Below are 25,731 nucleotides of genomic sequence, written 5' to 3'. Positions count from 1 at the left end.
GAGTGACCAGAGCTCCCGAACGCTGCCAGATGACACAGGGAGCTTCCGAATGTATCCAGGATTCTGCCCTGGAAACATTGTGTGCTGGGATTGGTAGCATGTCACTGGAAAGGCTGATAATGGTTGCCCAGTTGATTATTGCACTACGTTTGATTACCAATAAAAAGATGTGAATCAGTTCAAACGCAACAAGTTCCATTTGTAATGATTCACATTCCCTAACAACCTAATTTGTCTCTGAAATCCTTTGACACTCCTGCAGATGCATATTAAGATATGTTGATTTCACAACAACATGCTTGGTTAACTGGAGCTAAAATCCCCAAGGCTATGTACATCCAACCAAGGGGGATGAAAGGCTGCTTGTTGTGATGACAGATCCTGATCAGACTGTGATGAAAGGAGTAGAAATACTGTATCTGCTTCTACGACAGGCACCGTGGCCACAGCTGTAAACTGGCTGATATGGAGACTGGACAGGGCGGGCTGGGCTGGCACACCCGGCCAAAGAGCCACGTTATGAAACTCAAGCTTTGTGCCAGTTGCGAGGGAGTTTTAAGGAAGCAAGGCCGTGACGGTCATGTTATCAGTAATCTGAGACATCTCGACAAAGAAGGGTAGAAAGAAAATGGAACAAAGGACTTAAATTTAGTCCAAGAGAAACAGCGACAGTGGCAGCTACCGCATGATTTCTGAGTTCCTGAGGAAAACAAACCTGTTCCCTATCACACTGCCTATCAGTTCATCAGACCACGTGACAGTCAGGGTTGTCACTGTTATGTAAAAGATGCCTTCTTCACCTTTTCCAAGGCAGGACATGCTTCAGGTGAAGGACTGTCATGGAGAAAAGGCTTTAAACTCAACTACTTGCCCCAAGAAAGTTTCGTTAATGCTGGATTTAAACCTTTGCAGAATGATTGAAGAGTTCAGAGGAAAGAGTGAAATGCTCACGCCTGTTCTGACTGTGGTCATAAATGCAGATGGAAACAAATAGTTTGGTGTCAGTGACCCAATCAGTGCGATTCATATCAGGATGATTCTCACACCGATTGCCTCCCATACCTCCTCTTATATAATAACTAACTAACAACCCATAAGTTAACTTTAAAATATAGTCTACACATTTAATAGCTATTTACATTAAATCTATAATTGCATATGTTTAACTGCAGTATAATTTTCTTCACCTGAAGCCCCGACGAGCCCTCGGCCCCCCTTACATCAGCGTTATTCTCAGCTTTCTATGTGTAATTAAATACTGCATTAAGCAAGAAGATGCTTATAAACACACAGTATAAAATATGATCATTTTCACAGATTATATCATAACATCCCCAAACTCATTTTAATCTTGGTGCTGACGATGTTTCCTTCTTTTTTAAAGTCTTTTGATTGATTGATTTTTTTTATCTGTGTGGTCCTTTACAGTTCTTTTACTTTCACCAACTTTCCATCAAAAGGTTTTAGCAGTCACTTCAAATCAAGCTTAGGCTTTAACCCAGGACACCCAAGAAGTTTTTTTAATTGAAGTTTATTTAACAATCAGAGAACAGCCAGATTAAATAAAGTTCAGCGTCTTTTTCTCTTTTCAGTCTGACTACAGGAAGCTAACTGTCTTCACAGGCTGAGCTGTGCTCATGAATAAAGTGTAAAATCTGTCCTTTTGAATAAAGGGAAAGGAACACTTTTCTGATATTTTTGAGGACCCTAAAGTCCTTCTTCGTGACCCCTAAAAAGTCCACGAACCACAGTTTGAAACACCTTGGTTCGTCACACGGTTAGATTTCCTTCCACGGTACTCCATGTTGTAGTCTATTCAAGGCTCTCGGCCATCCCCCCTCTCCATGTCCGTGGGAAGGAGGAGTTTAACCCCACATTGCGAGGAGTCCGCAGTCTCTTGGCGCTCCGACCCGGGATCGTTTGGCGTGGACACGGAGGGATCGTGGAATTAGCTCCGAGAAACGCAGACTTTTTAATGCAGCGCTGGTATATTAAGAGTTTTCAGAGAGGAGGACGCAAGAGTGCTGCGGGGAATGTGTTTCACGGGTGGAAGCATTAGCCGGTAAGTTGTAGACGAACTTATTCCCAGTCACGCTGTTTTAATAGACTGCCGTTCAGCTTAAACGCGTCTCCCACTCTGCGCGAAAAAGTTTAACAATTTAACAAAGAATTTCCAGTAAGTCGACCAGTGACTGAGGCAGCGATGTAATCCAACTGCAGCACGTCCGATTATCCAGTGATTTTAAATTTGAATGATTTCATAGAGATATCTGTTTTATTCTGAGGCTTTCTGCCGTCGTGTAATTATTCATGTTGACAACGGTCTCCCCTTTCTTCCGTCTGTGGATCTGTCACGTATTAAAGCCTTCACTGTGGATGTTGTTGGACTTTCTTACCTGAAAAGCAGTAATCGTTATGTTTTATTGTGCGCTGTGAAGCAGAATTTGGGGTGATAAATAGAAGCACCATAAACACAAACTGTGCCTGGACACGATCTAAAAGTCCCACTAAAGGTATCTGCGTGGCTGTTTCATGCTGTAGCTCGCAGCAGTGTCACAGGCTGCTTATAGCTTTTGAACTTCTTTCTCATTTATAGGCTGGGAGATGTGGGACACACAGGATGTATACTGATGTGAATTACCTGCCACTTGCATTGTTGTTTGGGTTTGTGCTGGGGTGGAAGGACTCTAGCCACATACAGAGGCAACAAAAGGGCCCCGGGACCCCCGGAGTGAAGGGTCAGCCCAGAGCAAACAGAGTTTTGGATTAAAGGAGGAAGAGCCCGGCATGCCTTTTGGGATGGTCATGGAAACACCCACAGGAAGGTGTCAGTCTTACTGTCCTCCTACCTTTAAATGCCACAGATGAGAATGAAACAGTGGCTAATGTTTGACTCAAACAGCCGCCCGGGTCACTCATTTATCTGTCTGATGGCTTTGGCTGGAGTCTGTCCAGTGTTTTGCAGCAAGACAGATTGGATATGTGCTTGCACTGTAAATGTAAATCATTTACTCCGGTCATTTTTATCCAGGAATTATGCTGAGCCCAACATGCCCAGGAGGAAAAACTTCAGCAAATGCCTTGTGTTTATTTTTCTGCAGGGGGAACATGCTGCGTGCTCTGTTTATATTTCATCAGGCCTATCAGCCCCCCTGCCTCTTTAATGGACTATCCAGAAATAGTTATTTACTTACATAATTGCGTTGATCTCATGTGTGTTCCCTGTTCTTTTTGTGCGAGATCAGTAAGAATAGCGCTGGGTTAGAAGCACCGTGTGCATATTTTGGCTTCTGTGGTTCACATTTTTGCGGCACAGAAGTCCTCCGCCACAAGGAACATATTGTTTTTACTATTCTGTTTTTCCCTGGATTGGAACGGGGTCTTGAACCAGAGCAAAGCTGACCGAGTGTGGCCCTTAATTTCCTTTTAGTGGAAAACATGTGATAGTTTAGCTGGTTCGTTCTGTCCTTCTGTGGCACGAGGGGCGAGTTTCATCTGGCAGGGCCGTCAAAGTTGTTTACAAGTGATAAAAGGGTGAGGCCACGCTGGCTTCTCTTTGGGTGGCACAGAGTCACAGGCTCAGAAACAGCATGACTCTGTGACATAATTACCACTGGAACTGCAGTCAGTACATCAACAGCTGATGCACTTTGTCAAGTAACTTTAAGAACAGCCGTCTAACTGTCGACTGCTCTCGTCTTTGCTTCTTTTTGATGCTCCGTGTGAAAAGCAGCCTTGGTCAGGCACAAAAACTTGGAAGTGTTTTCCCCTGACTGCGCCTGTCATCATTAATTCTCAAAGTGTTCACACACTGGCCGAGAAACGCCAATGTTTCATGTCTTCTCCTCTGCACATTTTTCTCCATATAAGGTGCACGGGTAACATCTGTGCTCATTGTCACACGGGGATGAGGGCCTTTCACTGTCTCTAGGTAGAGAGGCCCTGCAGAGGGAAACCACAGGGACTCCACACGAAGGAGACAAAAGGATTTGAAAGGATCACATTTAAATGAGCAAAAACTTGATTTCTTTTCGGTTTCTCGGCACGTTCGCTTTCTTGATTCCAGTGAAATGCCATTTTGAGGCTTCTGTTCGGGCTGCACAGTCGGGCGAGCATAATGGTGGCCTGCGTGCTTCTATTTCTTGCTGCTGTGGTTGAATTTATATTTGGCTTTCAGAGTGTTTGCTGGTAGCCCGTTGCCAGCAGTGTCTGGAGTGGTTGCTATAAAAAGCAGGTGATCTAAAAGCTGCTGTTGACAGCATCTTGGCCAAGACTTCTCATTTCATACGGCGCTCACCGAGAGGCTGACCAAAAGACACGTGGCTGGCTTTGACCCCTTCTTGGATTCACGCAGCTACAGGTCGAAGAGCTATCACGGACACAACACCGAGGTTATCCTTCTTGGCTTTCAGCGGACGCTTGGACAACAGTAATAACCGAACCCTGTCGCTGAAACGGCAAAAAGAAGCCGCCGAGTACTTTGAGTGCTGCATAATTCAGAGATTCTGAATTTAACTTGTTTTGCAGTGGATACTGGGCTGGTGGTCGCACACACACAAGCGTGCGTGCATCCACTTTGTGAGATGAACCGGCCCATTCATGCTCCTCCTCACACTGGCTCCTCTCTTTGAGGAGATTCATTTAATGCACTGGGCTAAACGGAGCTTCATGCTGTCTGGGTCACCTGCTAAAGGGAGGCAGTAAGGTTTTAAATGCAGGCAGGCATGTAAACAATTGGGGTGCAAATGAAGAAGAGGATGGCATAGCTCTTCACGTGTGATTCAGACTTTCATTAACCCCAAAGAAATAACTGTTAGGCTGTTACTACGCTTTTATTGATGGCCTTATATATCATGCAGCGATTGGTGAACACGAGGGAAAAAGCTCCCATGGCAGCAGTTGAGTAGCAGTGCATGTAATTCTTGTAAGCTTGTTAGACGGCGTGCAATATTTCAGTCTGGTAATGGTGCTGTTTCAGCATTTTGAAAGCGGACCAAGTGATTTAAAGGCCTTGAATATAAAAGCAGTAGTTTGTATTATCTAAATGTGTGAACAATGAAATGACTGACAGTATGGCGGCTACAGAGACCTCAGTCGGAGGGCGTGTGATCGTCTTCGCTCAAAGCATATTCCTCCAGAGCGTAGCTCTCTGTGTAAACCCTGTTTGAGGTCTGGATTGTAAATATTCAGACTGGAAGCAGTCGAGCTGCATCACGTCTCTACTGCGTACACGAGAGAAGTCTGTATTTACATGATGTTTGTGTTTAAAAGATGACGCGTGCTGGCTCATTTGTCAAGCAATCAACAGCCCAGTTTGTATGGAAATAACCCAGTCTGTGTACACACACACACACACACACACACACACACACACACACACACACACACACACACACACACACACACACACACACACACTGGCTACAAGCCTGTTTATAACAATAGAAATTGTGATTGATCTGTCCTACCTCAGTCCAGTAGCCATAAGGTCCCACTTACTATCTGGGCCCTATTGGAAAGGCAAACACAGCTGGTGCTACAGGCTAAACGAGTGCCCGGCGCTGGGATGTTCAGCTGACGCTGTGCGTCTTGCATTGTCCTCCATGATGGATGGAGCAAATTCTGGGTACACATTTACAACAACGTCCCAGCTGCTCAACAGCGGGTGGATGTAAACTATTTTTATTTTTGTTTTAAAGAAAACTAAAAAGCCCTCACCTCTTTTTAAATAGTTTTTTTTATTATTAATTTGTTTTTTATAGTTAATTAAGACACCACATTTCTTGTCATACTCGTCTAACAGGTACCCAACTGCAATGGGATCCTTTCAGAAGATGACAAATGATGAATCTGGGCGATACAAACGTCGGAAATAAAGTTAAGATGCTCATAAATCCATCATCGTGCACACATGGATGCAACTGTATCCGGTAGTCCATTCATCCCAGCCTTACCTTCAGCAGTCAAATATCAATCATCACAATTGCACAACTGCAGTCTTGCAGGATATTGATGTTGCTTCGCTTCGTTCGCTCGCTCAGAAGCTCGCTCCAGTTTCCTGGGCTTTGTGAAACATGCAAAGTGTTTCGAGGGTCTTTGGCAGCCGTTGCATTCACGTTATGTTGAGGAACATTTTCAGGCTCATTAGCACCCCTCTGCCCGTCCAGCCCACTCCCTGCTTTAACAGTTGGCGGTTTGATCTCTGAGATAGATAAGCTCTATTCTTTACTTCTTAGTCTCCAGCCTTTGTCACGTTGGCGAGCGGCCAGTGTAAACACAGACGGGGTCCTGATTGCTTTAGGTAACCAGCAATCCTGACGTCCACTCATGGAACACGCTCAATTAAAGATTCCTCTAAAATCCTGTTTTTTCCGAAGAGGTAAATGTTTTTAAATAACCTGTTTCCTGAGCTGATATCATCATCCAGGCTTGTTCGGCTCACGGGCCTCGTCTGTTCGAAGGAAAAGGATGTAGAAGTGAAGGGCTTCATTGTGCCACAATAAGAGCAATGAAACAGAGTGTGTAAGAACATTTTATCAGGTTAATGTGAAATTGTGGCTAAATGGTGTAAGACAGGCCTCACATCCTCAACCTAAGCCGAGCGGTAAATCAGCCAGGCTGCTGTAGGAGATCCTGTGTGTGCTTATTTTCTATGGCACCCCTTCTCTACCTCAAACTGTAGTTTAGACACTTGGGTTTCCCTCCCAGAAACTTCCAGCTCCACTTTTCTGTGTTCGGCTAGTGCCAGGACACGATCTGAGCTGTTACGTAAGAGGCGTTTAATGCAGGGCTGGGCTTCCCTGGCTGCGAGTGACAAACGTACCCACTGCCCGGCTGGCTCTCTGTGACACTCTGGCTCCACAAGAAACTGCCGGGATGGTTTTTCACACCTGATGGCTGCAGGTGCCCAACACCAAGCGGCTTTATCTACACAGAAAGTACAGACCGTACAGACTCCGTTAGAGGAGAAACACTTGAACCGAGGAGCAGGGCCGCTGTTCGCGTATCTTTACGTCCAACAACACAGGATATTTCCTCATGGATATTTGTGCTACCAAGCATAGTGCTTATCTCACAAATGCATCCTTGGCAAGTTGACATGCACAAAAGACACAACATTTAGATAAAGTCAAGGTTGGTATTGGCTGTTTCTTCCATGGTTAGTCATTCAGATTACAGGGTGCGGTTTGCAGTCCAGCGTGTTGTAATATGGGACAGCTGTGCAGATTTAATACACTTCCCTCCCTCAAAGAAGTCAGAGCAGGCGACACTATACACCCTCATTGCTGCAGCTTCACTCATATCACCAAATCCATAAATCTTCCTTTAAAACTTGATGCGGCGATGGTCTGAGTCTGATGGAAGGAGGTGTGAAGGGGATACCTGAGGCTATTACAGGTATTTGACATTAAGGTGTCACTGGAGCTCCAAACCTGTCTACTGCTCAATCCTCGTGTTATTTAAGGTGCTAGAGCGCCGGGTTTATGGACTGTCATTGATCCTGGTGTCTCTGTTCATGCAGTGCACTTTAAATTAGAAAAGACGTCAGACAGCACAGATAAAGTTGACCCAAAAAACTCTTATCAAAAAAAATTAATTAAACATTGTTTGGGAATATTTTTATTTAGTTTTTTACCTAGTTTAAGTGCACTGATTCCACTTTCACATACAGAAACATTAAAGCAAACCTTTGACCTCTGCAGTGAGGCAATCTTGTGGCTCTTTTATGATTTATAATGAACTCACTGGAGGATATGGAAGGGGAAAAAAAGTCCTTGTGTACAAACTTCTGGAAATCCAGCAGGGCAGCCATGTTTCTTGACTCAATATTCATATGCAGCGGTCCCCACGAATCAGTTTATGCCCGACAATATTTTCATGGACCAGCCTTTAAGGTGTCACGGATAAATACAACAAAATAAAACCAAAAAAAAAGAAGATTTATTCATTACACACGGGAAAAGACCCAGAGAAACCGAGTTAACAATAAAAGCGATAAAAACCCTGAAAACCATACATTTCACACCCGAGCCTCAACTCTCGCGGCCCGGTACCAACGAGTCATGGACCGATACAGGTCCGTGACCCGGGGGTTGGGGACCGCTGTTCATATGGAGTCTTTTTGAATTGCTCTTAGTTTGGCCCCTCGCCCATGAAGCGTTTGCCTTTGGAGACCCTACCAGGGGCAAATTGGCCTGACGATCTAGCTCTTGGATTACGTGGGCATGCAAACCCTTCCACTGTGGGACATTCATGCATGGGGAGGGTTTATGCCGCTTGGCTAGCGTGACAGAAGAGCTAGACGATTACAGTCTAGACTGATGCCCGCGACCCGGATAATTGGCTGAAATTGGATGGATGGGTAGCTGGACCTTTATTAGTCAAAGGAGGGCTTTAAGGCAGGTTCTCGGCTTCCATGCTTCATGCTTAACCAAGTTCCTGTCTTTAAAAGGTAGAGCTCATTGACCCATCTGTCTCTTAGCTCCAGCTTGTGTTGTGACATTTTCATCAATCTTTCCATTTGTCTTGTTTCAAAAAAAGTAAATAAGCTTTAAGGTCAGCTGTTTCTTCTAAATGGGAAATCTCTTGAGTTTCTTGGTGTTTTATTTGCAGAGTTTTCAACGCCGCGGAGTGAAGGCAAACTTGAAAAGGTCATGACTCTGCCTCTGTTGAGGCCTTTTGAGTCCGGGTTAAAGACACACCGTACCACGGGCAGAGCAGGAGCTTGTATGGGTTATCTCTGACAACCACTCAAACATCCCAGGTGGGTTGTCGCACTCAGCGGGACCGTTGTTGGCCTTTCTGGATGGATCTGACTGGATGTGGAGGCTATGTGTGCTGCAGTTTAGGGGAACGAGTGACTCACAGCTACAGACGATATACAATACACATCCTCTTTATGTGTGTCCAGGCCAGTGTGGTTCCCATGCTATGCAGCAGCCCTTCTGCCCAAATTCTTCTCAGCTGAATAATGAGAAGTCTGTGTTACTCTGCATAGCTCTCTCAAAGCCTCCAACATCCATGTTGATGGAGTAGCTGCGTACGAAGCGCCTGTTGGTTTTCAGCGGCTGTGAGTTTTGATCTCTATCTCACCTGCTTTCATGGTGGGAATCCTGCTTCCAGCATATCAAAGGAACATAAAAAGTCCTTTTTAAAGATTTTTCTACATCCGCCAAACAGCCTTTTATATCCTCATTGCTATTCCCCTCGCATGTGACAGGATCCGGTGTAAAGTGAATGCGTACAGAGGTGAAGTCATTCATTATAAATCATTTCCACTTTGCAGGGTGAAATCATTTATTCACAGTCTCATGAGGTTAGTGATCCAAGGAGCACACCCTGACTGGTGACTAATATGCGGCTGATGTTGTGTCACTCGGCCCAGCGACATGCAGCAGATACTGTTTGGTCTCCAGGTTACTGCGCTTCATCTCGTCTGTCATTGCAAACAGCTACTAGGAGGCTTCGTTTGCTCAGGCTTTTAGAGGGGACAGGTTTTTGTTGACGAGTCCCAAATGTCTGTTTCTTCCTGGCAGAATAACTTCAAGAACATATCACAGTTATTACAGTAATTTTGTCTCTTTAGGCGCTTGCCCTGCTCCTCTGTAGTAATTTTGTGAGCGAGCGGTTTTGTCTCCAGCGGGAAGCCCTGCGGTCTGCTCGCGTGGAGAAATCGGCTTCACTGGAAACCTGCGGGTACCAGTTTTTTTTATACTGATAACGATATATTACAGCACATGGGTGCACGCTGGCATGCCCGGGCTTAAGCTAATAATAACAACATTGAGAAATGCCAGGAACTGGGTTTTCCTGACAGTTAAGATGATTGCTGCAGTTCAAGGAGCTGCGAAAGCTGTACTTACAGTCATATTGTGTTATTAGCCTCGTGCATCCCTTTTTCCTCCCCGTCTGTGTGATTCATGTATGCGTTTGTACTTGATCAAATTTAGATTCCAGTAATTGGAAACATATTGTTTTTCATTGTCTTCCACACTCAATTGGCCCTTAAGTAAAACAGAATAGTAAAACAGGCCATTAGTTAGTGGGCAGTGATGATGTGTGTGTTTCTCTCTAATGGGGGTTGTCTTAAGTGTTCATGTTTAATCCCAGACGTGCCTGCTGCTTTTGCTAATTATTCTATCATACAGTGCCACGGGCTTTTCTAAGCCAACAAGTATTTTAACAAGCTGGAAAGCTGCGCTCATTTTTTCCGATCTTTTCCCAGCATCCATACCGTCACGTTTAATGTCTCGAGGTGCAGTAAGCATTCAGCTAACCACTAACTGTACATGGAATAAAAAAACATCGAAGAACTGTTGTATCGCCGTCTTGATGCTGCGTGCAGCCACGCAGCAGAGTCGCTTTGATGTAGCGTGAAGCGAAACAGCTTCACCGGCACTACAGACAAGTCGGATCAGGCCGGAGTGTTTGAAGTGCCTCTGCTGTGTGCCTTTGTGGTCATTACTGCTGCTTAAAGCGGGCTGCAGTGCATCAGTCCTGTCAGAAAAGCTCCTTTTGTTGTTGTTATCATGCATTGATGGCAGCACAGTAAGATCTGAGCAAGTCTGAAGTTTTTGGTTTTCTTTTCATGTCTCGCTCTTTTCTTTTTAATACCTTTCTCGTGGTGGGCACGGGCAGAGCGCTCCTTTATCTCCACCAGCAATGAGAGAAACGCTGCATTGTTGGTACTTGGCTATTTGCCTCAAGGGTTAAGTATCCATCTCCATTCCCTCTGAGCCCACGCCAGCTTAGGAGGGAAAGCCTGTGAATAAATGCCACCCTTGTACTCCCATAATGGAACAGCTTGACCTTTCGTGACCTCTGCCGGTCGAAGCATCTGCCTGTCGATTTCTCCGGCCCGTCCCGTGGGACATCGCCGGGCTTTCACATCTGCCTGTGAGCGGTGATTCGATTAGTTGAGGAATTTGTTTTGCTGAATAAAAATTAAGAGTCGGACTGTAATTTTTCAAAGTCAGTAAAAGAATGGCCGCCAGCTGAAACATGGTGTAGATTTACTGTGTAATCGTGTGAAAGTGCTGGTTTCTTTGTGGGCATTGTGCACGACGACTGCATAATGAGCATGATCCTCATTGACATTCTTGATCCACCCTATATGAATGGGATAATAACGAGTTTGGCAGGAGCCTTAATTTAATCATGTTGGTAAAAGCGGCACATATGCGGCACAGCTGCTGGTGCTTAGCCGAGCCTCGCCGTGCCCTTCGCTGAGGTGGTGTTTGGTGCCCGCTTTGGCTTGTTTTGTGTTATCGGCCTTTCTGAACCACATTCCTCTCTGAAAAGGCTTTGCAGAGAAGGACAAAGGAGTTAGCTTTGCGGAGATTTGCCTCTGACTTTTTCACAGCCATCGAATTGGTTCACGTGCCTGTGCATCGCCGTGACTTGTGAGACTGGTTGCACAGGTCACTCTTTTGTTGTTGCCTTTCTTTAACTTTGCAAGTTAAACACAGGTGCCGCTCGAGTGCTTTGTCCAGCACCTGTTGTGGATTATAGGTCGATAAAGGCTAATTTCTTGAGATAGTTCTGCAGTGAGATCTAATCTGGCCCTCGCCGTTTCAGCGAGCTTTGCAGACCCCACGTCCTGATGTTGGGATTCAAAATCTGTTCCTGCTTAGAGTGAAAAGGAGGCGGAAAATTCACATGTCTGCTCGCATGCATTAGCAGGCACATTTTCACACAGTGTTGTGCTCCAGTGAATCAGGCTAGCCCTTGACACAGTTTTGGACAGAAACTGTGTCATGCACTGGGACATGCTCACCACAGGTGGTAAACCTGTTCGTAGGTGTTGAGCTGCAGGAGCCGGCACTGTGGCCTTAACGCACAAACACACACACACACACACACACACACACACACACACACACACACACACACACACACACACACACACACACACACACACACACACACAAAAATCATCGTAGCTTCATGTTCTGCTTTTATTCCACCAGGTGTTGCTGTTTATTGGCTGTTTGATTTCCTTTTAATCAAAAAGTCTTTAAGCAAATAAAAATCTGACTTTGACTGCATGACTTTGCATTAAGCTCACATTGCATTCCTTCATTTGCAGATACTTAGACTTTCTCAAAGTGTAAGGAAATTCATACTGCCCCCAGTTGCATCTCCTGTAAACATGTAACATCTTACAGTCCCGGCTCGTATGCAAGAATCCATCCACCATATGCAATGTGCAGCTAACAGCATTCGCCGATTGTGGAGGAAGTGGATTGCTGGCATTTTGGGCCATGCAGTCTGTAACGCCCTCAATAAAATATCTGTGTCTGTGTGTGTGTGTGTGCCTGGCTCCTACCAGCTGTCTCACCCATCATCAGTGCTTCCAGGATGTTTAGCAGACAGTCCAGCTCACACTTGTTTCCTCTTATCTGTGCCGTGGACAGTAACAGTTACTGTAAGTTCTCTTTAGCCTGTTTTTGGCCTCCAATAAAACTCCGTGTTCAGGTTGTTAATAACCGGACGACTCGTGGGTCTGCTTTCCCGAACATTCGACCAACTTGGCTTTGATTCATAACTTGTTTATTGTCAGCTCTGTTTGATCAGCAGAGAGTTCAACAGAGATTGTTAGCTCTCCTCTTCAGTAAAGAGTCGGTTGCTGTGAGGAGCATGATGTCAGAGGATGGTTACTTTATGCGGTAATTTACATTTCTTTGCCTGTGAGCTCTGTTTACTAAAGCCGTGCTGTGGGATATGTCCTTATTAGAGGCAGCAGACTGGTTAAGGACGTTTATATGGTGAATAATGTGATTGTGCATAAACTTGCACATGTATAGGGTCTAAATACAGCGAGACATGTCTAAACAGAGCTGATTTCACCTGATGGATGGTTTATATAGCCCTCCAGCCTGTGGTCCTGTGTTTACAGGCCTCTGATGTAGGTCCATGACACGATGCCGACTTCTCCACCACTTTATCAAACCATCTACAGCCGGCCGGCCGACTCCTCTCGGCTCGGGTAGAGGCGAGGATGTGTATTTGAAACACGCTGGCTCGGCAGCGTGACGCGAATACCAAAATCTCTCCGGTGAATCATCACTTTAAACTGAAAGAATTGCATCCCTGCAGTCGTGCATTTGTGATGTGGTCTGGATTTGCATGCTGCTGCTGCAAAGAAAGGTCGGTGCCAAAAAGCAGTGCAGGCCCGAAACTTGTTTCAAACAAGTTAATCCCCCATTCACGAGGAGAGGGATAATCCTGCTTGTTTGGAGTTTGGAGTTCACTTGTTTCCGGGAAAACAGATCAGTGCTGCCGTGTTAAGAAAGGTTTTCTACACGACAGCTAGAGTTGCACTTAATTATGTCACATCAGCATTTTTGTGGTGAGTCAAATGAGCTGGCATCTCCGCCAGGTAAACAAACAGTCTTTCATACCTGCCACTGTGTTCAAAGAGAGTCTGTAATAAGGACATTAATTACTTCAGGTAATGACTCCCAACAGTTTACTGAGCGGCAGGTCCTTTGTTACCTATGTTAACCTTCACCGCAGTGAGCAAACCAAGCAGACGGGCCCAGGCTAGTCTAACCACCTCTGACAGACTTGGAGCATCGTCTTGGCTTTGGCTTGTCAGTGTGTCGCAGTTTAAGGCTTCAGCAGACATGACGGTGATGTATGAATGGAGGTGAGTGCTGAGCCAGTTGTTGTCTGGTTTTGGTTTTTTTCACCTATTTATCAAAAGTGAGGTCAGTTTCTTGTGCTGTTGCTCAGATGATGTCCTAACCTGTGTGACAAAAGAATAATGCTCGATAACTTGATCAGTGATTCGTGTCCCGTCTGGCCTGACTGCATCTACACTTTAGCCCTTTAATTGCCCATTAAAAGCGAGACGCTGCCAGTTAGAGCACGAGTTCACCCTGAACATATGGCCCAGTTTGGCACAGGGACACAAAGTTTGAATTACGATTTCTTTTTCTGCTTTTTCGAGCTTGAATCGGACACGAGCGATCCAACAGCAACAGATTTTTGAATCGGGGCTTTCCCTTATCCAAAAGTGACTGAGAGAGCCGTGAGTGGTTCTCTAAAACGAGGATGGGGGAGGCCACAGGGGTAAACTCCCTCTGGCGTCAGAGCCCCTCAAGAATGCAGAGGGGGATTAATGCATGCCTGTGGCAGTGATGGATCGGACGAGGCTCCACACGCATTCGCCCAGACATACACCCACAGAGCATCTGGATGCAGATGGTTTGGCCAGCTTAGCAGGTGTGTGTGCGCGGCTTGTGTGTCTGCTGGAACAAGGCCAGCCGTGGTTGTTTGCCCTACTACCCCAGATAGAGCGGTAGCCACCAGCCGCATGTCATTTTGATTTGAAAGCGCAGCTTTCATCTTGCCAGCTCACCTCTGGGGCCTTTTAAACAATTCACTTTGTCCTTCTCAGATCGCAGATGAATCGATTGCCGCTCCCTCAATAGCTTCTTCTTTCCTGTTGGGTACGGTGATTGATGCTGAATGTGCGCCGTAGTGATTTCTGCTTTCTATGCGAGAACATCGATTACTGTACGTGCACGCGTCTCTCTTCCCCCCGATCCGCGGCGCCTCATCGTTTCCTGCGTGACCTCCAACAGCTGTGCACCTGAGTCGGTCCTGCAGCGGTCAATGATCTTTGATGGATCACCTTGGGGATCCTGAAGTGTGCCTCACATGACTGCCACAGTACACTACAGTGACCACTGCAGTGCTAATGAGTGAGTGGGTCGCAGGCTGATTGTATTAATCACTAGAGCTTATGAAACGTAGCGTGTGACGGATTATCTCGCCGTGCACAGCGGCAGTTGATTCGAGTGGAGATAATAGAGTTTGCTGGTGGGTTTAATGTCGGTGTTTTATGCAGACATTTGCACTCGGACGTACAAAGTCATTGTGAACTTTGTCTTTATTGATGATGCCTCTGCCCTTCCTGAAGGTTACCACTGAATGCTGCGATGTGATGTGTAGATATCTGTCAGCTGTTGTGCTTCTCCCGCTCTTCATGGGCAGGGCTGGCTGTTTACTCGTCCTCCCAGGAGCCTCAGGGTCTCCTATTTCGCCCTTGTTCCACATGTTTTGCATGCACTGCTGCCACTCATGCTATTACTTCCATTCACCGCCAGGCGTTTTCTCCATAACTTGAAGACAGAGAGTCTCTAATGGTGCTCTGCTGCGAGCCGATCACAAGAGAATCGAGCAGCTCGGCTGAGATGTTCTGCTGCAGCACAGATGTTGAGACGTGTGTGAGAGCATGCTGATTGCACTGGAAAATCAATCCAGCTAAATCGTGAGAATACCAATCAGCCTGAATGCCAGATACTGCAGCTCTGGAAAACGTTCAAGTGCACGCTGTGTGTGCGCATCTCGTGTCTTTTTCCTTTACAGATTCAAACCTCTGAATGACCTTCCTCTTTCCATTAAGCTGCTTAATTAGCAGAGAAGCTGATGGAAAGCTGATTTGCACCTGGAGTCTTCCAGCTGTTTGTTATCTCACACACACACACACACACACACACACACACACACACACACACACAGTCTTCTTGATTGAGAGCCTGTAACCTATTCGTCCCTCTGCCATTCCAAGCATGCACATAAAAGTGCGCATTCATGTGAACATGCGCACTCTTGTGCAACAGATGGAAGCTGACACACCCTGGAGGATGTCCTCAGCCCGTGTCCCCTCTAAAGAAAAGGCCCCAAAGATGTTTAAACAACATTTCTCACATTAGATTTTAACACCGTCAGTGTGAACACAGAGCACAGTCCCTGCAGTGTTGTTAGCTGAGAGCCCGGGCGCACACATCCCGGTTTATTTAAAGTTGGTGCCAAACTCTCGGTGCAGAGGCCTGCTTCGTCTGACAGGAGCACCACTGTGCAGAGGAGCTGACAGCAGGGAAGCTGGCGGGAAAAACGGACATCGCAGTTTGGAACAGAGGGATGAGGAACAGATGATTAATAGTGGGAGGGATAACCTTTGAGTCTCTGAATGACACAGAAGCCGAGAGATGAGTTTGAATGCGCTTCATGATATTTTCAGACTTTTACATTTGTGGAAATGAACATAAAAGATACATTTGTTTGTTTCAGTCATAGATTTGTAAAAGCAGCATGTTTTGGGGTGAAACACGGTATTGCACAAAAGACCTGACCTTTCACTCTGGCTTAAAGTATCCCAGCTTAAGTAAATTCCCTCAGTCTACCCCACCTATGTGGGGGGATGTGTGTGAGTGCACATCCCCCAGACACACACAATAAACACACACCCGCCCTGCATCGCCCGGTCCGTCCCACTAGGCTTTATTTTGAAAGCAAATCCAGACTCTTAATATTCCAAATTGATGTTTCAATGTGAGGCTGTGTGCTAATTGCTGCTAAAATGAGCAATTAAGCTCTATTTATTTCCTCCCAGTGGATGTTTTACTCACAAACTGCTGAAGACTGCAGTCCCCAGTGAACGGGATAATCAATGGCATCAAACCATAAACGGCCTCCAGCCACGAGAATGGCTCCAGCATGCTGTTTATGAGAGAGATGACTGATGTCTGATTTTTGTAAAGACACGTTGATAAATAGCAAATCAACAAATCTGTATTTTAAAAATAGATTTTAAAGGTATTTAAAGTCAGTTTTTTTTTTAATAAGGCTCAATTTCTGCTGCAAATTCTGCTCTTTTTAATAATTTATCACACTGCTGGGATGAACTGTCCAAATGTGATATTATAGATGGGCTTTTGAGTGCATCATATGTTTTTTTTTTTTTTTTTTCCCAGGGAGGGGGGGGGGGGGGGTTAATTGTTTAAACTTTGATTTTAAATCCGGGGTGAGGGGGTGCAGATTCTCTCACACTCTTATTATTGAGCCCGGTGCCTGAAAGGCCATCCGGGGTCCTCCGGAGCTCGTTCTCAAACTTCTGCTGACTTGTATTCCTGTCAGTTACGTCATTCCCTTGTGTTTCACGACAGCTGCGCTGCTGCGCACATGAGCTGCGTTGGTGCTTTCTTGAGTTACGTCTTCATGTAGAGCAGTGTGACCTACAGTCCCCATGAACTACCTAGTTCAGCTCTTGGAGATGTGAATGGAAATCGTGCAGAGATTTGAGCACGTGTGGGGATTTAATCTGGCTGTGTTGATCGGCGCTTGTCGGAGCCTTAATTCATCGTAATTAGGGGTCAGAGCATTTGGCCGGGAGGAATTAGACCGAGCACCTGCTCTGTATGAATATGCATCACAGCGGCCCTGCCTGCCTCCTAGGGCTGGGCGATATGACCCAAAATTCATATCTCGATATTTTTTAGCTGGATGGCGATAAAAGATATATATCTCGATATTTTTTTTAAGCCATAAAGTAAGAACAAAAAGAGTTCTTAGTCAAAGCTGTGTCCCAGATGTCACACAGGCACTTTTATTAACATACAGCACAGATGTACATGAAAAATTACTCAAAATTAAATTATGAGCATTCATTAAATAATAATGCTCCATAAATAAAAGAAAACAAGGTTGTTTTTGTGCTAAACAAAGAGCTCACAATTGTGCAGTCAAAATGTAAACTAAAAGACGCTGAGCGTAATAACAAAGACAGACAGATTTTACAGCTGCTCTGTTCCCAAGTTTTACTGTGTGACTGATAGCCTGGAGTTTGAAATCCGCTTCATAACCACGTCTCTTACAGGTGCCATTTATGGTCCTTATACACACACAATACGGTAATATTACGTTGATGCACAGTACGTATCACTCCGCGAAGCTCCTCGGTAGCCGTAATGCGCCGACAATCTATCAAGCGGTGCAGCTCCGTAGCTTACCAAAGTCGTACTCAAACATTTTTGACAGATTGCTGAACGCCGTGTACCACATAAAATCGGTTCGCGGCCACCAAGCACAACCAGAATTCATACATAAGGCGCGCTATCAACTTTTGAGAGAATGAAAGGATTTTAGGGTTAGCGCGGTTAGCTCGTTAGCGCGGTTAGCTCGTTAGCATGTTTAGCTCGTTAGCACGTTGACGCCGTCCAGCCCCACGCATGGGGCGATGCGCAGTAACTCGTTAACGGAGATTTGCCGTGTCCGTCTTGTCGCTGCCTGCACGTGAAGCGATGGGGTAGGAGGGGGAGTTGTCTTCAGTGAAGGCGAGGCGGAGTAACGTTGCGTAGAGACAAAAGTGGACGAAAGAGAGGCAAACTTGCGGCTCCACAACTATAATTATAACGTAACATAGACTATATCGATATAAAGGATATTGTCACATCTTATATCTCGTATAAAAATATATCGATATGTTTTAAAAACTCGATATATCGCCCAGCTCTACTGCCTCCTCTGTCTTTCTCGCTGCCTCGCTCTTTTCACGTCTCCCAGTCACTCCAAGTGTGTTGTTGACCAACCTTTTAGCTGCCTCCATCTATAGCCGGACAAAGGCCTTTGAGAGCAGCTCAGACTGGGCCACGAGGACCATTGTGCTGTTAACAATGTTGTTTAGCTCTGGTGAACGCTGCTGATATTGTGTCCCGGAGCTGATGTCTGTGTGTCAAGCAGAAGCAGCTGGCTGATGGAAGCCTATCCACAGCTGCTCGTACAGCGTGCACGGACGTGACTTTGAATCGCCATTCAGACCACAATGATTTTCTGGAGGAGAATCCATCTGAACGTTCTTGTTATATGTGCTATAAGCGCTGATACGTCCCCAAACATCCAGTAATCTTCGCTCGGTTACTCTGAAATAAAGTGAGAGAGCCGTCTGGCACACAGGGTCCAGTTCTGATGTCGTGCTGTGTTCTGGTGTGGCTTTGTTAATGGGTCCAGTTTGACTCTGACCACAGTTATGCGAACCATAGAGAAATGGAGGCATGCGTGTGTTTTTAGCCCGACGGCGGTCTCAAATTTGTCTCCGCTGGGAGACGGCTTAGTCACAACACTTTGAGAAAGTCGAATTCCCGGGAAGTTTTGCTTTTTTGTTGCTTTTTAAATCAACTCCCTTCAAATTAGGACTTCCTTCCCGGCCAACAGAAACGTTCAAAAGGCTCAGGCATGTCGCTGTCCCGCTCTTTTTATATTCTTCTACACTAAACATGCACACATCTCTCTCTTGGGGGTGGTTGGCTGCCTCCTTGGCCTCCTCTTGGGGTCATTGTGGTATTTAGGGTCAGACAAGAGCTCCAGTCATTGCGCCCTCAGCAGTGCCTCCCAGGCAGCGCTGCAGCCATTACACGCCAGCTTGTCTCGGCCAATCCCCTCAGACTGCTATGGAAAACCGCCTGGGCTGCAGCGGACCCTGCATCCTGCTCCTTGCCAACGGAAAAGCTGGATGTAGGAAAAACAACACGTTGGAGTAGTGGAGCCTTTCTGCGCTGGATGAGCGTTATAAAACATCCTCGCTTCTCTTCCTGAGAGAGCTCTTCTGTCGAGGACCTTTCACTTTTTCCTCTCTGGTTTTTCCTCTTGGCGCTCCGTTACCCAGGGTTACCCTCGGAGGATTGTGATTCGCTGCTCCTCCAAAGCCGGGAGGGAGTTTCCACATGTCCTCCAGTGTGCCTGGGTGTGTGTGTGTGAGTCAGATGCAGTGTGTGTGAGTGTTGCTTTAAGACTCAACGAGCCTCCCCAGAGTGAATCCAGATCAGAGAACAGCAGCTAGATTTCTCCTTTGCAAGCTCTTCAAAGAGCTTTTAGATTAAAGCCCGGGCCACGGAGGTAAGGTCTGCTCTGGACTGGAGTTTTATCTTTGTCTCCCTTTGTTTCTCCTGCTTACTGGATTAAGAAGAGCCTGGAGTGGAGAGGCTGCATTGTGCTCCCCATTATCAGATGCACAGGTGTGGTTTACACTGTGTGCTTGCATGTGTGAATGCTGTTTAGTTCCCACCTGGATCTGCTAGCTTCGCTTTGTATCTCTTGTATCCGGCCTAACTCTATGTACTTGCTTCCAGCTTGCAGCCTTGTACATGAAGACACAACAAGGTCATCTTTCTCAGTCTGAGACTTTATTGCTTCTGCCGGTCGTCGCGTTCGTCTGACTCACGAGAACAACTTTGTTTGACAGACTTGTTCCTTTGTCTAAACTTTGTGTGAAGTTTCTAGATGTTTGCACGATTGTACAAAAAGTGTTTGGAAACATTTTCATTTTCTTGGCATTAGTTTGGAATGGCGGTGGCATACACGTATAAATCTTTCAGCAGGCTGCCATGACATTTTTGGTCGGCAGCCAGGCTCAGAGCTTCTAAATGTATAATGAAAAAGTCAGAAAGACACTTAACAAGCACTTTGATGGATGTTTGGTGGCTTTGGCTGGATCCACCGCACAGTATTACGGGCTTTCAGCAAGTGATTCATAGATGGACATTTCTGCTCATAAGCAAACAACCGCAGGATACTTTAAATCTGATTCGTATGACAAAAAGTCAGCAGGAGACGGCGTGGTCTTTGGCTTCAACCACCCTGTTTTCTCTTCTTCTTCACTTCCTGTTGTTGTTTTTCTTTGCCCGGAAAGAAACGACGGTGTTTTGCATGACTTTGAATTTAATTTGTGAGTCTGAGAGAGAAGCTTTACGCGTGCTGTTGCTTTAAGAGCCGAGCTGTCGCAGCGCCAGAGGAAAGTGATAAGAGACTAGTCCCACGGGCTGTGATTTGACAGGAGGAAAGCGGTGCGATTGTGTTAACACTCACAACCAATAACAAATGACCTCATAGCTCCTAGTGCACAATAATTCAGAAAGATTGAAACCTTGTTGGTATCCTTTATTATATTTGAGGTTATTTTGTCACTTTCACTGTGATATATTCTTTTCTTCAAACAAAACCTTGCCTGTATTTTCAGCAGGACTCCTGTGTGGTGGCAGAGTGGGTTTAAAGCTGCCCTAGCAGCAGCGTGACGTTACCGTGGGGCTTCAGGGAGTGTGTCACTGCTGTGTCTGGAGTTTTTTCCTGCTGCTCTGTTTCTATAGTTTAGATTCAAGCACACGAAGGGCCAGGTTAGGAAATCCAGACTCTGCACGTGTGGGTTTGAGTTTAGAGGTTGGAGCTTCTCTGCTACAAATGCACGGTGGTCTTGGTGAAAGGAAAAAAAAGGCAGTTACATCCTCGACAATTCACATACCTGCTGTGTTTACACCAAAATGAGGCGTGGCTCATTCCTCACCGTTATCCTGAATCGCAGACCCAAGACACACACGGTGCCAGACTAAACACGGAGCTTACGTAGGAGTCACCCAGGGCCGGGCTGAGAAGAATGCCAGGTCACGGGGTGTGTGCCGAGGAGCAACGGGGTGGCAATGCTCCCTTTGCCCTTGAGCAGATGGCCTGTAGGAAGCCTTTTAACGTGAACAGAGGACTGAAGGGGAAGAAGGGGAAGAGGGAGGGAGAGTTCACGACCGGGTGCAGCGGTTCGCAGCTAAAAAGGAAGACTTGTCTTGTTGTTCTCCGAAAACATTCGCATAATGCTCCAGTTCGGCGCGCAGCAGAAGGCAAACGTGTGCCTTAGTTTGTGTGTTGGCACGCCTTTGAGCCTTTCATACCCACAGCTCTGCTCTCCCCTGAATAAACTTTGCAAGAAAAGCATCAGTGGTAGCGTTTAGAAGAAAGCCGTCGTTGTGACAAGTTTGACAACCAGCTTTATGTTGATTCCCGACAGCTGCTTCCTTAGTCTTTTACTCCTGAAAGAGAATAGTTTAGTTGCTCTCCATTCATGTAGAAAGCATCTGAATCAGGCTAACTCTGCTTTTTAGCTCCTTCTGCTCTGCTTGGCTCTTGAACAACAGAAGTTGGGAGGTAACGCGGGCTATCATTGGTCAGATTACTACTGAAGACGAGGGTTTGACCATATACTCCATAAACGCTCCCAGCTTGACTTTTTCCAGGGTTCGTAAGAATAATGGCAGCAATTTTCCCAACTGTGGGATAAATAAAGCATCTCATGATATATCCGGAAATGTATTCCTGGAGAAAAGCTGCTTCAGTAACTCAGGATTATATTTCATGCTTATATTCAACATCTTCTCCTTATAACTCTTGTGAAATGAAGCAAATGTTTAGTTAATACCCTGATCGTGTCAGATTCGCGGTTCGAGTTCATTACCGGGCCTGCTCGTCTCCACAGCCAAGTTTCCACTCTGCTTTCTGCTGCTACTTTTCACACTCGTTCTAAACAGCTGCAGAAGAAGAGAATCACTTCCTCAAGTGGCTTTTATTTTTTCTTTCTATTTAAAATGTTGATGTTTCCTGGAATTCCTTTCTCCCTGTATTAAATGCGCTCTTTAACTTTAGTTCACTTACTCCGCCAACACGTCTTAATCTCACCTCGCAGTCAAGGTGCACCCAAGCAGGAGCAGATAAACTCTTAATGCTGCAGATCACTTAATCCTGAGGTGACACTTGGCAGTGAGCTTTGTTTTTACTGTAACCGTACACATGCTGTACACATGCTGTACGTATGCTGCGAGGCTTAGCAGAGTTAGCACCGTTTGAAAGCCCTCTCAGACTGCATTACTGCATGCGTTTAGGCGTGTTGTGTTACATACACGCAAGGCAGTCACATTGCCTGCAGAGACACGTGGTGCACTCGTTCTTCTCCTTTGGATCCCGGCCCCCTGGACGAATTTGGAGATGATGGCTGAAAAAAGGAGCGAGCGAGGATTCAAAGGTCTAAAAATAAACAGATGGGTAAACTGTAGCTGGCTTTGAAATGCTTTCCCAAACCCGATCAAAGACGACGTCATTTACTCGGAGGGAGGTGGAAAAATGCATCAAATGTTTGGTTTGGCTGATGGGGGGGGGGGGCGCTGTAGCGTCTGTGTGGCACTGCTGGACGTGCTACCTCGTACAGGAAGGAACTTTTCTTGTACTTTGCATTTTCGAGGACACGGTCCTAAATCATTTTTACAAAATGAAAAAACAAACGTGCATGCACCAAATGCTGTCCTCTGCTCATTACACAAAGTAAATTACATTTTTGTGGAAAGCACTAAGCCAACCTCTCCCTGTGTGTTTCAGATGAGCCAGACGACGGAGGAATGAGTTTATTTTGAGAAATGAGGCGGAGAGTGGCGCGAACATAGAAGCTCCAGTCTGAGACGAGGCTTCAGAGGTGAGTGTAAGGAGCCTTCAGACCAGGGTCAGCATTATGCTTTAGTTCAACCCCTCAGCTTTCTGTCTTCTTTATCTGGTCAACTTTCATTTTATTTAATAGCCAGGTCACTCTTGAAAAAGAGATTTTGAATCTTATAAAAGACCTGAAGTGTTGCATCCTTCCCACGCGTCATGCAGGGCTTTATTTTAGTTCCTGATCGTCTCGGTTTGCTAATTCAAAGACTTGAAGGCTGTTAGAAGTGTTTGGCCTTACTTCCACCTGTTATGCAATCACATCATGGGCGACGGCGGACACGGTAATAGTCTTACCGGCAGTGTGGAGTCTTGTCACAGCTCTCTGATGCTAATGTAAGAGAGCTGTGAAGCATCTAAAAGTTTTTAATTGTCAACATAACGACCACGACAGACTAAAGCCTGCTGGTGTCAGTTATCTGCTCCTGCAAGAATATAATAAAGTGAGAGGGAGACATCATTAAGCATCAGTGACCCGATGCAGCAGAATAAACTATGGAAGACATCAGCGACGTATTAATCCTGCTGCTGTTGTCACTGTAGCTCAGATGACTGTGTGTATCCGTTATTGTTTATGAGTAATAAGTTAAATTTATGCCTCTGATGAATCAGCATTATGTCATACCATGTCTAATGTGTAAGAACCACGGATTTTCCAGTCGTGACATTATGGTTTTGTTTCCTTTTTTCTATGTTTTTTCCAGGGCAGGATGGGAAATTCAGAGAGCCAGTACAGCATTCAGGGTCCCAAAGGCACCAGCTTTATCTTCCCCGGGAAACAGAAGCCATATTCATTAAAGCTAGGCTCAGCCAAAGGTGATGCTCTGTCTCCTCATTCGTGGTGGAAAAATGCTCCGGTAGGCTCAGGGTACAAGACCAGGTGCGTTGGCCGTGGCTGTCTGTCGCCTACTAAAAGCCGACAGCCTTACTCTGCCCGGCTCTGTGACTACGTCTCCAAAGGAGTGAGGGGGAGCCCGGCTCAGCACCGCTGGCATCGGTCCCCTGGATGCGGCATAAGGAAGCGGCACATGTCAGACGATGATAATCCATACGGGGTCGAACTCAACGGGCACGCCCTGAACGGAGATGATGACGAGCACGAGGTTTTAGGGGAACAAAGCAGCCCGCGGGTGGTGATCAAAAAGGACGGCACGCTCAGGGTGGAGTTCACCAACACCTCGGGGAATCCTCTCCACCTGGATGGGGCCACTGGCCCGGTCCAACTCCTCAAGTTCTCCCCCAATGTGGAGTCGGCATCGACTCCCAGTCTGCCTGGGTCCAGTGGCAGCAGGCAGGATGGTCATCACAGCGCTCCGCTTCCAGCCTCTACTTCCTCCACAGCCAGAACCAGCAAAGGCAGCTCACTGAGCTCTGACGGCTCCTGGTATGACTCCCCCTGGGGGCCGAGCACAGAGCTGTGTGAGCAGGACCAGCCTTGCTCTGCCAGCAGAACGTTAGCACACTCCCCCATTCACCAAATTGTCTCCTTTGCAGAACAGTCCCCCCCTTTGTCCATCACAGATCTGTATAAAGACCCCACAATGGCTGCGACTTTCCCCACAGCCAGGGACTTGTCCTCCCAGCTACACGAGCCTCCACCGGGCCAGAGGCCACACCGAGCGTCCTTTGCGTCCGTCCTGGACGTTCCTTTGGAAGAAGAATGCCCAGAGCCCCGCCAGTACTCTTCGTACACCCTGCCCTGTCGCAGGCCCAAATCGCACACCGTCAGCGAGAACCTGGACCAGTACCGTGACCAGGGGCAACGGCAGGAACAGGTGGGGCCGGATTTCATCTTCCAGAAGAAAGACTCCATCAAAAACCGCATCAGACGCTTCAGTGACTGGACGGGCAGCCTCAGCCGCAAGAAGAGGAAGTCTCAGTCTCAGGTGAGCCTGCACAAGATGGGCTTTGGGGTTTAGTCACTACTCTTTAATGAATTACACTCTTTTTATCACTCACAGGATGCATACAGAGCCATGCCTTATATTTTATAGAGATTTTATATTTGAAAATCTTAGTGTATCTTCATATCTAGCCCAAGAAGGGAGTGGTCATCAGACAGTTTCCCTCCTGGCAAGATTTATATGATTGCGGGCCACAGTGGTTGTCCTGGCATGGCTGGGAACCAACCACCGTCCTCTAGTCCTTTAGCAACACAACACCAGCTGTCTGAGGACAGGACGCAGCGGGGTGACACAAAATGAAATCTGTAAAGCAGCCAGGGCTGGGTCTAGTTGTTCTAGTGAGGAGGGAACAAGGATGGGAGTGACTTTTAGCACAATGCCGAAGCATGGACGACGCTCCGACGAAGAGGAGTGTGGGGCTGGTAATCAGATATCACGAATACTTTTACTGGGTGGGTAAATCTAAGTAGTATTATTGCACACTGACTGTTTTCTAGCAACATGCAGGACTTTCTTTTACACATTTAGCTCGTTCGTTTACAAGTCGGATCGATTAATCGTGTTACTGAAGATGTCCGTGGGAGGTGCATTGACTTTTGAGTGGACAGCTGATCTTCGTGTAAGTAAAACGATACCTGTGCTGTGAGGAGAGCAGCCTGTCAGCCCGCTGCCTGCACGTGGACGCAGGAACCGCCTGATTTTGGTTGTACAAACATCAGGTTTTTATAAGCTTTAATTTGACCTA

The 25,731-nt window shown here is 46.3% G+C and overlaps 2 protein-coding genes across 3 annotated transcripts in view; both read left to right on the top strand.

Annotated features, from left to right (window-relative positions):
- Nucleotides 1-23,821, top strand: part of scaf8 (SR-related CTD-associated factor 8) — a 68,207-nt gene extending 44,386 nt beyond the window's left edge. The window contains exons 21-22 of the transcript XR_015126451.1: nt 22,975-23,068; nt 23,787-23,821. The gene's annotated coding sequence lies outside the window, so the exon portion shown is untranslated. The remainder of the gene's footprint in view (nt 1-22,974; nt 23,069-23,786) is intronic.
- Nucleotides 2,017-25,731, top strand: part of tiam2a (TIAM Rac1 associated GEF 2a) — a 60,669-nt gene continuing 36,954 nt past the window's right edge. Inside the window, exons 1-3 of one of the 2 annotated variants that reach the window (XM_086275581.1) lie at nt 2,017-2,062; nt 22,975-23,068; nt 23,787-24,968. In XM_086275581.1, the coding sequence (XP_086131707.1) occupies nt 23,793-24,968 (1,176 nt within the window). In that variant the 5' untranslated portion in view covers nt 2,017-2,062; nt 22,975-23,068; nt 23,787-23,792. Of the gene's footprint in view, nt 2,063-22,974; nt 23,069-23,786; nt 24,969-25,329; nt 25,439-25,731 lie in introns of those variants that run through there. The other variant, XM_086275582.1, reaches the window with a different exon arrangement.

Source organism: Aulonocara sp. 'chitande type north' Nkhata Bay, linkage group LG19, assembly GCF_057382095.1.
Source record: "Aulonocara sp. 'chitande type north' Nkhata Bay isolate Kocher_YH1m ecotype deep benthic linkage group LG19, A_spYH_male_GT1.1, whole genome shotgun sequence".
In the NCBI taxonomy this organism is placed as follows: Eukaryota; Metazoa; Chordata; class Actinopteri; order Cichliformes; family Cichlidae; genus Aulonocara; species Aulonocara sp. 'chitande type north' Nkhata Bay.
Note: the sequence above shows the minus strand (reverse complement) of the source record. Positions and strands in the feature narration are given on the sequence as shown.